Genomic DNA, 16,810 nt, shown 5'->3' on the forward strand with positions numbered 1-16,810 from the left:
TTTACATGCATGTGGACACACACATGCAAGTACATACATGAGATAGGAGTTGGCGTGTTACTGCTGTGTTCTTCTCATACCTGTTTGTAGATTTGAATCAAGGAGTGACTATAAACCCAATAGCAAGCAGCAAAATGACCACACCCTCCCACCGGAGAACAGCCGGCTCAGCTCTGCAGTCAGTCCCCTGTCCGTCAACAGAATCTGAGTACGTGCTCTCAGCACGTGCCAGGGTACAAGTGCCGAAAGCACTGCCCAAAGGGAACAGAGGGCTGATTATCAGTGGTGATGATTAATTGCATGGCAGGGGGATCATACTCCTTACTGTGCTGAAGATAGAACAGGGGTTCCCAACCTATGGCTGTGTCTTAACTACATGCCTCTGTCGGCAGAGGCATGTAGATTAGACACATAGGCAAAGGCAAATGAAGCCGCGATTTAAATGATCGCGGCTTCATTTACATTTACATGGCTGCCGCGCTGAGCCGACAAACAGCTGATCAGCTGTTTGTTGGCTTGCGCGCTAGTCTGGACGTTCCCCCTGTCAACATCAAAGCCCTTTGTCGGCAGCCCTGTTATTCCTCGTGGAATGAGGTTTACCGGGGCAGCCGACAAAGGGCTTTGATGTCGACAGGGGGAACGTCCAGACTAGCGCGCGAGCCGACAAACAGCTGATCAGCTGTTTGTCGGCTCAGTGCGGCAGCCATGTAAATGTAAATGAAGCCGCGATCATTTAAATCGCGGCTTCATTTGCCTTTGCCAAAAAAACAAATCTACATGCCTCTGCCGACAGAGGCATGTAGTTTAGACGTACCCTATGGGTCGGGACCCAAATATGGGTCGCAATTACATTTCAAAAGGGTCGCCAGATGTCTCCCCAGGTGGCTCGTAAGGAGCCAGTCACACATGTTTTGAATTGCCTTGGGTCACCAAGTCTTCCTGAATTGTCAAAATGGGTCCCCATTGCCCCGGAAACGGCTGAGATAGAGGAAGAGCAGCCCCTGTCCTGAGGAGCTATCCAGTTAAATATTAATCAAAAGCCCTCCTCCTGTTTATTACCTTGGCTTTTATAGGATCCCCTGAAAAATCACTTGGCTAGAATGCTTGAGAGCTTGGTGGAAGCAGCTCTGTTACTAGCCAGGAGGCCTGATGCGAAGGTGCATGGCTGACTCTCAGCTAAGACCAGCTCTCTCTTGGGCCCTATTGGCTCAGTCAAAGGAAAGTGACCTGCAGATGCAGTGCTTGATCAGGGAGAGCTGTGTTAGGTTGGAAGAGCTGCCGCTCCGAGACCCTGAGGATCACAGCTGGTATCTCATCGAGGGTCTTGGATTATCAGAATTGTCTCAGGAGAGGGGATCCTGCAGCTGGGTACACCAGCCTCCTCCCTGGCCACCGGCTGGCAAACAAGATGGGCCCCTCAGTGTTCCAGTCAGAGGGACTCAAGCCCCGCTTACTACAGTCATAGTTGCTTTGTAACCAAGCTGGGGCGCCCGTCAGCCACTAGATTATCTACGGCAACAGTCGGCACTTCCCACTGTTCTCGGTCGTGGGACAGGCTTGTTTGTTAATGCTGCAGGACTCACAACAGGGTCTTCATTTAGATTTGGGGGCCCCATTGGAAGTCCACATCACACTTAGTTAAAAATAGTCCAGTGTTTCCCAGGGAATTGGCTTCTTCCTCCCCACCCCAAAGGATTAAAAAAAAAAAACAAACCCATCTTCCTTTCCAGTATTTGCAGCTGATGAGTCAGTGCTGCATGCACACGTGCACAGACACACAACAGTAATTTTGGCCACACCACACTGCGGCTATTATTCACAAGATCAGTTTCTGAGCCACGCTCTAGGATGCATGGCACAGTGGTTAACACACAGCACAGGAAGTCAGCAGATGTTTGTCCTCTTTCTAGTTCTGCTATTAACTCACGGTGTGACTTTGGGCAAGTGATTGTGCCTCTTCACGCCTCAGTTTCCCTGTCTGCAATACAGGGAACAACTATTCCAAACTTGCAGGGGGTTGAACTTGTAAAGCTGGGTGGAAGGCTCTCGGAAAGATAAAGGTCTGGGTCAATATTTTTTTCTAAACCAGGCTAAGTGGGCTGTTCTAATCTCGTTCTGCATGGCGCTGTCATGCCCCTTTGAGTAGAAATGCGATGATTACCGATGTGAAGATTTATTGGCACACGGCCTTGCTTCCTCTCAGAGGGACATACCAGGATGGCCCAATAGGTGGCAACCCACGTCTTCCCCTTTTGGTCCTGAATGCTGAATCCTCGACATTTTAACTCAACTACATCACTGATCTGGTTGTGCTACAGTCAGAATTTGTTCTTTGACGTTTCCACATCTCACTGGATTTGACTGATTTGCTCTACAGCAGCAACGGACAACCTAGGCCGGCGAGTGGGCCATATAAGTGGCCTCCTTCATCTAAGTGGGCCGCAAGATTGGCATAACCAAGAAAGTCTCCCCGGATAAGGCAGTTTTGCTCACTGCACTTGCATACCTAGAATTTGCGGGGTGTGCCCATTGAACTGTAGCAGCGCTTTGATTGGTCGCAGAGAGAGCTCTCCCAACCAGTGTTGTGTGCAATCAGCACGCCCCTCACTTCACAAGCCCTGACGTTATGTGCAAGTCGTTTTAGTAACACCAGTCGGGAAAACCCGATGCAGATAGAAACCAGCAGAATCTGGCAACCCTGCACATGGGCAAAAGTAAACAAAAGTCTTGTGGGCCACACATAGAAACCTTATGTGCCTTATGCACTCCGTAGGCTGCCCACCACTGTGCTGTAGCCCAGCTGTTAATTTTATACAGCACTGGAGTTAGCGTCTTTGTAAAGACTGCAAAAAACCCTGTTGCAATTGGCACATTTATCCCTCTTGCTGGTAGTTGAAATTACAATGCCAAAGACTGAGTGAGCAGTGAAGAATAACCCTTCATCTCCATGACAGGGTCTAGATCAAGGGGAGGGGAGAGGGAGGAGGTAAATTGGAAGGCAGGAAGGGGAAGGACATAGACTTCTTCTGCAGCTGCTTGTGTCTCTGTTCCATAGAAATGTGCAGTCCTGTCTCCTGGGTGGCCGTCAGTGTGGTGCATTTCAATGGCACTGAGCTCAGTTTTTAAACAAACTGGGCCATTCCAGCTCTCCTATCTTCCCAGGGCAACTGGTGGGACCATCAGGGTATGTCTAGACTACATGGCTCCGTCGACGGACCCATGTAGATGAGTTTACTAGACATAGGGAAATGAAGCGGTGATTTAAATAATCGCCGCTTCATTTACATCAAAATGGCCGCCACGCTGTGCCGATCAGCTGTTTGCGGGGCAGTCTGGATCAGCACAGCGGGGCAGTCTGGACGCTCCACAGTCGACAACGGAAGCCTTTGTCGACCGCTTCGTTATGCCTTGTGGAATGAGGTTTATCAGAGCGATCAACAAAGGCTTCCCTTGTTGACCGCGGCGCGTCCAGACTGCCCTGCTGTGCTGCCAAACAGCTGATCGGCACAGCGCAGCGGCCATTTTTATGTAAATGAAACGGCGATTATTTAAATCGCCGCTTCATTTCCCTATGTCTAGTAAACTCATCTACATGGCTCCTCTCAGAGACATACCCTCAGAGACATACCCTCCCCTAGACATACCCTCCGAGACCCTGGTAGAAAGGAAAACAAGAGCCTTGCTGGTGTAATGATCCTGACTTTTTTCCGAGGCCTCAGTATCACTCACGTGTGCTGTATAGTTAGGTTAGGCTGCTGGTGGGCTGAGACCACGGCCTACCATGCTGCCAATATTGCAGTTTCCTTTGGCTCTCCCATCTGTCTGTCTGCAGCCATCTCTTGGCTCCTATTTCACATGTAGACTGGGGCGGGATGGGCTTTTTGTGCTGTGTTTGTCCAGCTCTTAGCACACTGTGATCCTGGGCCACGACTAAGGCTCCTTAGCATGACCATGATCTAAGTAATAGCCACTTGTCTCCCCACGGCTGAGCTAGGGAGGCCGCAAAGGGAGATGTACAGCTCCACTTTGCTGTGCACAACCCAGTTGGGCAATTTCACAAAAGAGCTATTTCTGAAAAATCAGAAGAGGAGCACTGCACCCCAGAGAGGTGCAATAACACCACACTCCCCTTGGCTGGGAACTTGCTGCTGGCTGCTTCTGGGATGCAGCCTGGTCTATGATGCCAGGAGAGGCAGGATGCTGCCTTAGCACCCCCACTGCACTGCTGGCTGAGAGTTGCTTCAAGGTAAACCCCTCCTGCCCCAGCCCTGATCCCCCATCTCTAAAGCCAGAGCTGCCCCCTACATCCCAAAGTTTTCATCCTCAGCCTCACCCTGAAGCCCACACTCTAGTCAAATTATGTTGGGTCGTGGGCAACATCAATTTTCTTCAACTGGGTCATGAAACTGCAGCAATTAGCCTTAAAAAAAAGGTCAAAAGACAAAATACAAGCCAAAATAAATAAAATTGTTTACCCTGGTCTGGATTTTCCATTCTTAGTTGCTTCAGTGCTTTGTCTCCTAGGTGTATTCTGGTGCAGTAATTAATGCTGAGGGCCACTGCCCCTATATTTACCTGCACCTCCACAGGTATCAGGCGATCACTGCTCTCATTGGTTGCAGATGGCCGTTCACAGCAAATTGGACCTGTGAGACGGTGATCTATGGCCAATGAGAACTGCGATTGCCTGCCCACAGGCCGGAATTTGCCCACCCCTGTTCTAGTTCATCATAAAATTGAAAGGAGTCCTGACCCCTTGGCTGGTGGTGCGAAGCAGCTAGAAGAGGGGACTGAATGGAGGAAGTTGATCGCCTTGATTCTATGATGGTCAGAGGAAACGCTACAAAGAAAGATACACTGAAAGTGTATCTTAAGAAAACTGACGTGGATATTAAAAGCTGTGTAATGATAAGGCCTTGGCCTGTCGCCATTTTGGAAGACCTAAAGCGTTTGTCTGCAGATTGAAAGAGGAACAGCCATTAGCTGAAAAGCAAGAAGTTACATACCCATAGTCCATCAAAATCGCATTCAAATAGTATCATACCAGGCTATAAAGAAGAAGACCCTGTCCAAATGGCACCTGATGTCACCAGATAAAGAAACAGATCTCAGGATGGTTAAAGAAAACTGAGTTTGACAGCATTTCTCTGGCAAGAAAATCCTTATCAATAGTTGGGGTTGTGAAATCCTCATTCTATGATTATGGTCCAACTATTTTCTTCCACTATTTGATCTGAGGAAGTGGGTCTGGCCCACGAAAGCTCATCATCTAATAAACCATCTTGTTAGTCTTTAAAGTGCTACATAGTCCTGTATTTTGCTTCACTTTCCTATTCTTTGTCTGAATGATCTCGGTCTGTTTTTTAATTGTTTTTGCCTGCTGTATAATTAATTTTGCTCGGTGTAAATCAATGAAAGTGATGGGATATAATTGGTTAGGGAATTATGTTACAATATGTTAAGGCCCACAGAAGAGTGAGGCTGGGTGCCTATACAGGCAGTCCCTGGGTTACGTGGATCCGACTTATGTCGGATCCGTACTTATGAATGGGGCTTTTCTCGCCCCGGAGGACGCGGGCAGCAGGACCGCCCAGACGCGCCGCGGTCCCGCCGCCCGCACCCTCCGGGGCGAGAAAAGCTGCTCCGCGTCTCCCTGGTCTGCTGGGGGCGGCCCCCAGCAGACCAGGGAGATGCGGATCAAAGCCGCGGAGGACGCGGGTGGCAGGACCGCAACGCCCGCGTCTCCCTGGTCTGCTGGGGGGGGAGGGACGCAGCTGGTGCGCCCCCCTACCCCCAGCAGACCAGGCTTTTCTCGTGGACGCCTGTGGTAGAGCAGCTGGGGTGCTGCCGGTTGGTCCCGCAGCGCCGCTCCTCGGCGCTACTGGACCAACCCAGCAGCACCCCAGCTGCTCTGCCCCAGGCGTCCCCAAGTCAGCCGCTGCTGAAACTGACCAGCGGCTGACTACAGGAAGCTCGAGGCAGAGGGAGTACATGCCCTTTTTACCACAAATAGCATGCCATATTTGGTAGAGTCCAAAAACACCTGTCATGAACAGTGAGTAGGAGGTGTAAGAAGAGGAAGAGGAGGAGACAAACATGGCAGAGGTGGATCCGGCTATGTCACCACATGTGACCTGTGCAAGACTCCAAAAGCAGTCTAGCCAGTTCCACCACGCAAGCATGGACCAGCTCAACAACGGACACGAAACCTCAGGAAAGCATCAGTCCAACCTCAGGTATTGACTTTTCATTGTTTTACTCCATTGAGAAGTGGTAGAGGTACAGCAAACAGATGTAGAGCTGTACCTTTTTTCATTTCCTTGTAGGGTTAGGCGGGGGGGCACGTGGAAACTTTTATTTATGTATATCATGTTGTCCTGAGAGATCCTGGGGGCATTTGGCAGTCCTTTCTGAAAGGTTTCTAGGGATGACTGCCTTATTTCTTCCTCTGTGGCCTTATTTCTTCCTTGTTCCTTTATCGTGGCACCCTGCAAGGACTTTAGGCACTTTTGCAGTAAGCAACTAGCAATATATACAGGCCTGGGCTGCTTTGGGATGCCAGCAGCTGCTCTGGAGTCTGTCTCTCCAAATGTGGCTATCTGACAATCTCTTCAGGAGAAACTTTAATAGCGAAACCCAGTTTTCAGAAAGATTGGGCCATTTGTTAAAGTTTCTCTTTTGGCACGTCACTTATACCTCCTTTATAAAAAGGTCCATCCACAACATACAAGTAGGTACACAGATTTTTTCACTTCATATTGCTTTACCATTGACACCTGACTCCATTTGGCTGTCTCCTTTTCCTCCAATGTACATTTGGCACCACAGATGACTCATGGCTCAGAGAATTTTAAAAGGTTAATAAGGTATATGAATGTGAGGTGTCTGACTGATTTTTCTGTGCCAAAAATCACAGCCTCTTTCCTTTGATTCAGGGTCTGTCACCTGTGGTTTCCCAGTGTTCTATAACTCCCTTCCCATCCCTAAATAAAGAGGAAGCTGTGCATAAAGTAAACCAAGATACAGTGTATTACGGAATGATACAAAATCTGGGAATTCGGGGTAGAGAGGTAACATACAAGAAAGTAAAACAACAAAGAAAACAGTGATACACTGACTTATTTAGTGGGACTGAAGCCCAGAACCAGCTTGATAAAACCTGGCCATGTCAAATAAGTCAAAGTAAGGAGACCCCTATACTAAGGCGTGATCTAGTGACCACTAGTGACTGCCCCTTGAAAGGTGCTCAGGACCTTCAACCCATGGGCTCCACAGTGCCTTTGAGGAGAACAGCTGATGGGTCCCTCAACGTTATTCAGGGAGAGAAGAGAGCTGCAGACGGTTCAGGGATGCCAGTGAGTTGATAGTGCTTGGTGTGCCTTTTTCTCCTCACAGGTGTTGATTGTGATGGTGATTGATGCGACATTGTGCTTGGTACGACACGGTGATTGGTGTGTAGGCCTGGCCAGAGTTTGCGGGACCCAACGCAGCACACTGTATTTGGCTGAGCTGCACAGCTGTGTGGCTCCCAGTCAGGGCAGTGAGTAAGTGGCCAGGTGGGCGGGGCTGGGATTTGAGCAGTGAGGGGCCCTGAATGCGTGCGGCCCAAGGCAACCCCCTCGCTCGCTTTGCCCAAAGGCCGGGCCCGTTGGTGTGACATTCTATGGTGGTGCAAGGTGGTGATAAGTGCAACATTGTATGGTGGTGCAAGGTGGTGATTGGTGCAACATGGTGATTGGTGCCACATTGTATGGTGGAGCAATGTGGTGATCGGTAGGACATGGCGATTGGTGCCACATTGTATGGTGGAGCGATGTGGTGATCGGTGCGACACGGCGATTGGTGCCACATTGTATGGTGGTGCAGTGTGGTGATTGGTGCAACATGGTGATTGGTGCCACATTGTATGGTGGAGCAATGTGGTGATCGGTAGGACATGGCGATTGGTGCCACATTGTATGGTGGCGCAGTGTGGTGATCGGTGCGACACGGCGATTGGTGCCACATTGTATGGTGGCGCAGTGTAGTGATTGGTGTGACACGGCGATTGGTGCCACATTGCATGGTGGTGCAGTGTGGTGATCGGTGCAACATGGCTATTGGTGCCACATTGCATGGTGGTGCAGTGTGGTGATTGGTGCGACATGGTGATTGGTGCCACATTGCATGGTGGTGCAGTGTGGTGATCGGTGCGACATGGCGATTGGTGCCACATTGCATGGTGGTGCAGTGTGGTGATTGGTGCGACGTGGCGATTGGTGCCACATTGCATGGTGGTGCAGTGTGGTGATCGGTGCGACATGGTGATTGGTGCACATTGCATGGTGGCGCATTGTGGTGATCGGTGCGACATGGCGATTGGTGCCACATTGCATGGTGGTGCAGTGTGGTGATCGGTGCGACGTGGTGATTGGTGCCACATTGCATGGTGGTGCAGTGTGGTGATCGGTGCGACGTGGTGATCGGTGCACATTGCATGGTGGTGCAGTGTGGTGATCGGTGCGACGTGGTGATTGGTGCACATTGCATGGTGGTGCAGTGTGGTGATCGGTGCAACATGGCGATCGGTGCCACATTGCATGGTGGTGCAGTGTGGTGATCGGAGCGACATGGTGATTGGTGCCACATTGCATGGTGGTGCAGTGTGGTGATCGGAGCGACATGGTGATTGGTGCCACATTGCATGGTGGTGCAGTGTGGTGATCGGTGCGACGTGGCGATTGGTGCCACATTGCATGGTGGTGCAGTGTGGTGATCGGTGCGACATGGTGATTGGTGCACATTGCATGGTGGTGCAGTGTGGTGATCGGTGCGACGTGGTGATTGGTGCACATTGCATGGTGGTGCAGTGTGGTGATCGGAGCGACATGGTGATTGGTGCCACATTGCATGGTGGTGCAGTGTGGTGATCGGTGCGACGTGGCGATTGGTGCCACATTGCATGGTGGTGCAGTGTGGTGATCGGTGCGACATGGTGATTGGTGCACATTGCATGGTGGTGCAGTGTGGTGATCGGTGCGACGTGGTGATTGGTGCACATTGCATGGTGGTGCAGTGTGGTGATCGGTGCGACATGGCGATTGGTGCACATTGCATGGTGGTGCAGTGTGGTGATCGGTGCGACATGGCGATTGGTGCCACATTCTATAGTGGTGCAGTGTGGTGATCGGTGCGACACGGCGATTGGTGCACATGGCATGGTGGTGCAGTGTGGTGATCGGTGCGACACGGCGATTGGTGCACATGGCATGGTGGTGCAGTGTGGTGATCGGTGCGACACGGCGATTGGTGCACATGGCATGGTGGTGCAGTGTGGTGATCGGTGCGACACGGCGATTGGTGCACATTGCATGGTGGAGCAGTGTGGTGATCGGTGCGACATAGTGATGCTCCAATGCAGGCGATGCCACAACGGCATTTGGGTCCAACACACTCAAGTGCAAGAGGGGCGCTGTCATGAGGTCACCATATTACACCCAAACATCTGGGCGTTACATGACGTCATCGGATCAGGCTGTGACGTCGGGTGTACTGGTCATAGCACCGGGTGACCCCACGAGCCGCGAACAGCGGCCGATGCGAGGGGGGGAGGGTCTGCCTCCCCCAACCCTTTCCGGGCACTTCCGCACTTCCGGGAGGAGGGGACCAGCCGGCCGAAGGGAAACAAGATGGCCGCCGGCCCGTCGCTAGGAGACGCCCTGGCGTGATCCGGCTCTGCGGCGGACGTTCGCGTGCGCGGTGACGTCAGGGGGCGTGGCGGGCGGCTATTGCTACTGCGGCGGCCGCCGTAGGGGCTGGAGTAGCTGCAGGTAACGGGGGAAGGGGGGGGTGTTTCCGTTGCGGCAGGTGGCAGCGAGCCGCGGGGGCGGGGCTGTCACCCGGGGGCGGGGCTGGGGTCACCCGTTGTGCAGGGCGCGGGGGGGAGGGCTGAGGTGGCGGGTCCCCCCCCGGGCTGTGGGCCGAGGCTGGGTCACCCCGTTGCTCAGGGCGCTGGAGAGGCGGGGCCCCTCCCCGTAAGGCCCTGGGGGGGCCCGGTTGTGAGGGTCTATGCGGGGTGCGTGGGGCGGAGCTCAGCCCTTAGTCCCCCCCCCCCCCCAGGATTTCCAGGGGAGGGGCTGGTTCATTGCTCTGTGTCCAGCTGGTGTGGGCTCCTGTGCATAATCCAGCTCTGCTCCAGATTAGCTGCCCCCCCCCTGCAAACGGGGGCTGTGCCGGGCATGGGTGGTGAGTCTGCAGCACTAGGCTCCGACTGTGCTTTTCACCCCCCCCCCCATTATAAAGGGCCACCAGAGGCTAAGGCGCAGCTCGTGTGAGTGGCTAAACACATTGTTCCCTTTGATGCATCCCCATTGCTTTTTTTGGGGGGGTTGGGTTTTGATTCAAGTGAGCCAGGAATACGTATTTTATTATTCGAGTTCACGTGCCTGTTGAAAGGGGTATTTTTGCATTAAAAAAATATACTTTGAACCCAGCAGCAAATAATTCATCCAGTCAGTTTCAAGGTTGGTTCTGTAGATTTCAAAATGGAAATGCAGTGCTTGTGGATGGATTTGTAATTACGTGCTCCTGTTCATGCAGTATTTGGACCTAGATAATGGTACAAACAGCACTGATGGCTATAAAGAGAGACACTGTCATACCAGCAGCTGATGCCACTCAGCATTATGAAAGCAGACATCCGTGCACATAGAACTGAAATAAAGTGTCATTCGTTTTGATTTTGGCCTACTAGGCGTACGTAGTTTGAGCTAACAAAAATTCAGGACCACTTAGAGCACCATCTGCTTTAGCATCATCTTCTTTTGTGTGGCATTTCTTCTGTTTTCAAACCTGTTTTGAGTGAACCATCACCCTGCTTGTTATGATAGTTTGACAGACCTCTAGATAGCCTTTAGTTTTACCGGGGGGCAGGGTGGAAATCACTATAAAATAGAGCAGCTGAATGAAGAGCAAAATAATGTGTTTTCTGCCCGCAATGAGTATCAATGACAATGCATCTGACAAAGTGAGTCTCTGCCCATGAAAGCTTATGCCCAAATAAATCTGTTTGCCTTTAAGGTTGTTTTGCACTGTAACTCAGTATGCAATATGCTGCATTTTCAGAACTACTCCAGTGTTATCTTCTGTTCATGGGAGGGCTCCTCCCTGCCAATTCAAGGAAGCTGTCAGCTGAAAGTCTGCTGTTTCCTGGATGACACTTCAGTAGGCAATCTCTGGCTTTTTGGTGCCATGTGAGTTGGCTTGCCTGAGAGCAGCATGCTAAGTGCAAAGCTTAGAGCAGAAGAACAGCCCTGGAAAAACAGAGTTCTTAGATTGCTGAAGAAGAAAGTGAACGAGTGACAAACATTCTGTCTGTGGTGCTTTGCAGAGCCTGTGATGTGGCAGGTTTCCCCTTCCTCGTACCACGGGTCAGTGAGTAAGATCCATGATGATTCAACCAAGTGTGTGTGCCTAGAAAGTTATGAAATCATCAGGAGGTGCTGAAGAACTTGTTGACCTCTCAATCATCTTATGAAAGAATCATCACTTCCTCTCACTATTTTTAAATCAAAATATTTACATGAAGCGCATAGAGCTATTTCATGGAAATAGAATTTGCCACTCGTGTTTTCTACCATTTTTTCCTCTGATCATAGGAGGCACATTGTACAGGGGAGAACATGGGATTCAGACTCTGCTGTACATTCTAACCCCTACAACTTTTTTATTTTAGGGTTAGAATTCCACTTCTGGTTTGACTGTCCTTTCCTTTCATCATGGGGGAGCTTTTCCGAAGTGAGGAGATGACCCTGGCCCAGCTTTTCCTCCAGTCGGAAGCTGCGTATTGTTGTGTCAGCGAGCTAGGAGAGCTTGGAAAGGTTCAGTTTCGTGATGTAAGTGGCTATTTTCTTGTGTCAGTAAAATGCATTGGAGCGTTAAGATCCTGGCTGCTCTTTGTCTGGTCAAGGGTTATAATTAATCTTTGCTATCTCAGTGTGCACATGTGCAGCAGGCTCCTATATTCCAGCTAGTTGTTAATTATCAGTAAAGCGGGTTGTGCTGCACAACTTTCCATGCATCGTTCTTTTAAAAACGACCATTACTCCTGCCCAAAAAGACCCCTACTTGCCATCCTGGTAAACTTGTAATCCTGCTCCTTCACATTTAAACATGCCAAAGGAAACGTGTTTCTGTTTGCAGTTGAACCCCGATGTGAATGTGTTCCAGCGTAAATTTGTTAACGAAGTCAGGAGGTGTGAAGAGATGGACCGGAAACTCAGTATGTCCTGCTTTACTTAAATGCATGCCTCTAATTCTGTATGACCTCTACTAGCTTTGAGGGAAGAAAGCAGCCTAAACTTTTGAAATAATGTGCCAGAGCAACATGTTGTATTAGTGGTAAGGTAACATGGATATCACAGGAGGCTCAGCTGCTTTTGGAAAAAATTGTTTCACATAGAGAAGATAACTTTGGGATTTTTTTAAAGCATCTACATGCACTGTATTCTGATGTAATTCTGCTGTGTATGGGATGTGTGGTTGTGGGGGAAGGATTTGCACCTGCTGGTCAGGTGTGCTGATGGGGAATACAAAGATGGAGAGAGTCTGATGTTGCAGTTTCTAGCTTTTTGTTTCTCCTGGTGATTCTTACTATGAAACATTTTCTGTCTTTAGGGTTCGTTGAGAAAGAAATTAAAAAAGCAAACATCCCGATCTTGGACACTGGTGAGAACCCAGAAGTGCCTTTCCCACGTGACATGATTGATTTAGAGGTAAGTGTTTCATTAAGGCTGAACTAGTATCTGAATCTAGCGAACACAACTTGTGCTAGCAAGTCTCAATCACTGAATTCTTTGGAATTTAGTTGTAAGAACATATCCCCAGCTGACTTAATTCAGCAAATTTCTGTTGTGTTCATTGTAGCTCCACCAGTTCGCATGAGCTCAGCATATGACCCATAAACATTTTGGGGTTTGCATAGTTTGCTGTAACTTCAATGTATGTATAAGATACAAATTAATACTTCATTTTAAAAATGACGAACCAAATTTAAAACTCCATGTAAAGTAGTACAACTCTAAATTGCTGGGGTTGTGCCAGTTTATACTCTGTTGGAAGATTTTAAAGAAGGCTTCCTGGATCCATACAGAATCTAGTTAAAAATTCTTATATATAGTAGCATTGTTATAATGTACTAATGTTTTAAGATGCACTGAGAAGAAAACAGGATGCAGATAGCATCTAGCAATTTTGGGTACCCTGAATGCAATTAGGGAAAAGATCTTGCAAAGTGCATTTGAAACTGTGTGTTTAATTAGGGCTAAATAGCATTTATTTTTAGTTGAACTTTACCTTTTTTCCTCTTCTTTTCTTCCCCAGGCAAACTTTGAGAAAATTGAAAATGAGCTTAAAGAGATCAACACAAACCAGGAAGCTCTGAAGAGAAACTTCCTCGAGCTGACAGAATTAAAATTTATACTGCGCAAAACTCAGCAGTTTTTTGATGAGGTCAGAATATCAGGGGGGTTTACCACTGAAACAGATAGTGGTTTATTGTCACAAATTGCCATTTTTATTCTCAAGAGTGTTCTTTTCAGTTGCTGTTTTGGATGACTCATTTCTATACTTTTTTTGGTTTAAGAAACTTTCTCAATCATTTCCCATATTTCATGCAATGCGTACACAGCCAATCATAGTTTTGCATTTTATGATTATTTATATTTACTTCGTATGTTCCCAGTAAAAACAGAGGACTAATTGTGTGGAGACAGGTTCTGAATTGATCATTTCTGTCCCTAACTTCTGAAAAATCTAAGCAGGTCAGTAAATTATAGCGTCACTGTGAGGGAGGGGGGAACCATTTCCCCTCCAATATGCATTTTTCTGTTTGGTACAAGTGTATAAGTAAATCCCAGAAATCCTCTGTTATGAGAGATGACATCCCAAGTTAATGCCTTCTTGATCAAGCTCTAGAATCTTACAATCTAGCACGCACTCGGAAGAGGAAACTAGCCATATACCTTTTTTGGAGGAGGAGGGAGATACTTTGCATGCTATGTGATGCATTCCATGCTAGCCCAGAGAGTTGGCTATGGAGTGCTTGAAGAGCTTTGTGCTCTGCTGATTGTGAAGGCACAAAGAGTATAATCCTGCATTGTTGGCTTCCTGAAAATTTTAACTATTCTTCTCTGATGTAAGCATGGTTTTTATATGAGTAAAAGAGTTACCATTAAGGTAAGCCTGCCCAGACTCTCACATGCATCATGGCTGATAACTGGGTGCTACTGGCTGTGATCAGCCAATGGGCTGAGTGCTGTATGATTATCTCTCTCCAAGTGTTGACTGTCACTTTGTAAGTTGCAGATTCCATTGTCTGAGTCTTTTTGGACAAATAGTGACAACCTGATAATCTGTTGCTTGACTGCAATAAGTAACAAGTGTTGTTGTCTGCCTGTTCTAATTGAACATAGAGAAAGTGCACTTAGTGTTATATAAAATCATTACTAATACACCTCTTCAGGGTTTTTATACTTCAGTAGTGTATAGTAAATAACACCTAGCTAATGCTTTTCCTCTGGTACAGTATTAACATCATATTTCAATATAATCAGCTCAAAATTCGTGTGGTGTTGAAACAAAAACTGAGAATCATTTTTCTCAACCAGTCAAAATCAATATCAATATTTATCCCTCCTTTAGCAGATGTCACAGCAGCATATAGATGATTGGTCGTATGGTCTCTGGATTAGGGATGTAATAGTGTAGTCGATTAACTGATAAGCAAAAGCTTATAGGTTAATGCTATAGACTACATGCATTTCTCCTTTTCCCTCCCTCCCTCCTCCCCCGCCAGTAATTTTTTTTAGCAGGCTGGTCAGGAGCCTGGCTTAGTCCTGGTTTGCAATGGGTCCGGGACCTAGGAGCTGGGTCAGTTCCAGCTCGCACCGGGTCTTGGAGCTCAGACACTTGTGCCCCCCTCCCCGCGACAGGGATTGCTGCCTCTTTATCAGAAGCAGCAGCACAGGAGGACAGGCAGCTCATCTACGAGGGGAGCTTTAAACTGGTTCTGCTCGCAGACCAGATCCTGCCTGGCATCGCACACTGCTACCTCTGATACAGAAGCAGCAGCGCAGAATGGCAGGGGGCTCCTTGGGAGTGAGGCTAGAACACATTGGCTGCTGGCCCCGCCCTCTGGGAACTATGGAATAGTTGACTAACTGCTAAGAATTCATGAGGTTACTTGACTATTCAGTTAAATATTGGTTAACATCCCTACTCAGGATAAGTACTCATTGTATTAATGAATTCAGTGGAATGTACATTTCAGGCTAACTGCTTAAGTTTACAGTGTATGTAGCTTTATGCCACATATATATTGACTAGGTCTAGACATTATCTGCCTTTGGGGAGACTCTTAAGATTGTGCAGTCCAGCTGTTATCACGGTTTTTTATTTTATCACTGATAAGGCCATCTTTACACAGTGCCTTCAACACTTGAAGACATTTTTTCATCTGTAACTTTAAGACTCTGTATTATTGGTTATTCATAATTATTTACACAAGAAATGGCTCATACTTGAAGTTACTTTGAAGTCTTTACTGTTTTTCTAGAATGTGCAGTGGGAGAGGGAGAATTAATAGAATATTGGTCATAAAAGAACAATTACATGTCTGATATAGCCATTTCTTGTCAGTTACGTAACATAACTTAAATATATATTGTTGCTGATTATGTTGATCCTTTTCTCAGTCTTCTTGTCTTTGCTTATGAAGAGCAGTATGAGCTGGAGAGATTTCTCTGAAGCTTTTACCTTAAGCATCCTAGAATAGGGGAGCGTAAAGAAGACTGGAAAAGTAATGGTTAATGGCATGCAGTCCCCTGTCTCCCTTTCCTCTAACTCCTCTCACCATTTGCTTTCTTTAGTTTTTGTTTTGCATCTGTCATCCCCCTCTGGGCTCTGGGTTAATAAATTAGATGGTGAATTGATTCCTTTTTAGTTGCTATGAAAATGAAGGTGAAGGGGCTTGAATTGGAAGTGCTTACTTACACCTGTTGAGAGCACTTGCAGAGCAGAACTTATTTCTTATTCAAGATTTTGGGTTTTTTCCACTAATCAAGGGAAGGAAGATGGCTAAATCTCTAATGTTGGGCCTGAAATCAAGGGACTCCTATGTGACTGATACTGAAAATGTGCTTTAAATGATTATTTGATGACCTTCACATTCTTTCTAATTTACATAGGTGTATACATGAATATATCCCTGGGTGTTGTTCAGAATAAGATGAAAATTCTCCTTTACAGTTCTGATGCTCTGATAGACCACTGCAAGCTGGTGGAAAATGATCAGAAGGGATCTTATGACCATTTTTCCTTCTTCCTCCATCCTGTTTAAGCAGCTCTTACTTTTCTGAACAAACTCCCAGTGGTCTGAATAGTCCTGCTACAGCTCCATTTCATAGTAACACTTGTTGTATTAACTGACCCTTTCAAAAGATGGCTTTATTACTAAGGCTTTGTCTATACTTAAATATTTTAATTCAACCTTCCAGGTAAGTCCAGCTGTGTTAATTGCGTAGCTGGAGTCGACTTACCTTAATTCAACCTTTGACACCGTCTTCGTAGCAGGTCTGCTCCCATTGACATCCCTTACTCCTTTTGAATTGAGGAATACTGGTGTTAATGGGGATGCCCTCAGCATTCAATTTAGTGGGTCTGTACTAGACCCACTAAATCAAACTCTGGAAGATTGACTGCCACTATCTGAGCAGGGCATTTACCAAGTGATCATCATCTGACAGGCTCAAGGATCTCCGAGCATGGCATGACT

At 47.7% G+C, this 16,810-nt stretch overlaps 1 protein-coding gene across 6 annotated transcripts in view; it reads left to right on the forward strand.

Moving 5' to 3' along the window:
• The first annotated feature begins 6,215 nt into the window (after window positions 1–6,215).
• ATP6V0A1 (ATPase H+ transporting V0 subunit a1) overlaps window positions 6,216–16,810 on the forward strand; it is a 53,217-nt gene continuing 42,622 nt past the window's right edge. For 2 of the 6 annotated variants that reach the window (XM_006113124.5, XM_075911424.2), the window contains exons 1-5: window positions 9,603–9,809; window positions 11,714–11,873; window positions 12,181–12,259; window positions 12,655–12,752; window positions 13,360–13,488. In XM_006113124.5, the coding sequence (XP_006113186.1) occupies window positions 11,757–11,873; window positions 12,181–12,259; window positions 12,655–12,752; window positions 13,360–13,488 (423 nt within the window). In that variant the 5' untranslated portion in view covers window positions 9,603–9,809; window positions 11,714–11,756. Of the gene's footprint in view, window positions 6,237–9,597; window positions 9,810–10,351; window positions 11,409–11,713; window positions 11,874–12,180; window positions 12,260–12,654; window positions 12,753–13,359; window positions 13,489–16,810 lie in introns of those variants that run through there. The other 4 variants (XM_075911423.2, XM_025179732.3, XM_006113126.5 and 1 more) reach the window with 4 other exon arrangements.

The sequence above is a fragment of the Pelodiscus sinensis genome, chromosome 29 (genome assembly GCF_052426305.1).
Source record: "Pelodiscus sinensis isolate ZL-2025 chromosome 29, ASM5242630v1, whole genome shotgun sequence".
Lineage (NCBI taxonomy): Eukaryota > Metazoa > Chordata > Testudines > Trionychidae > Pelodiscus > Pelodiscus sinensis.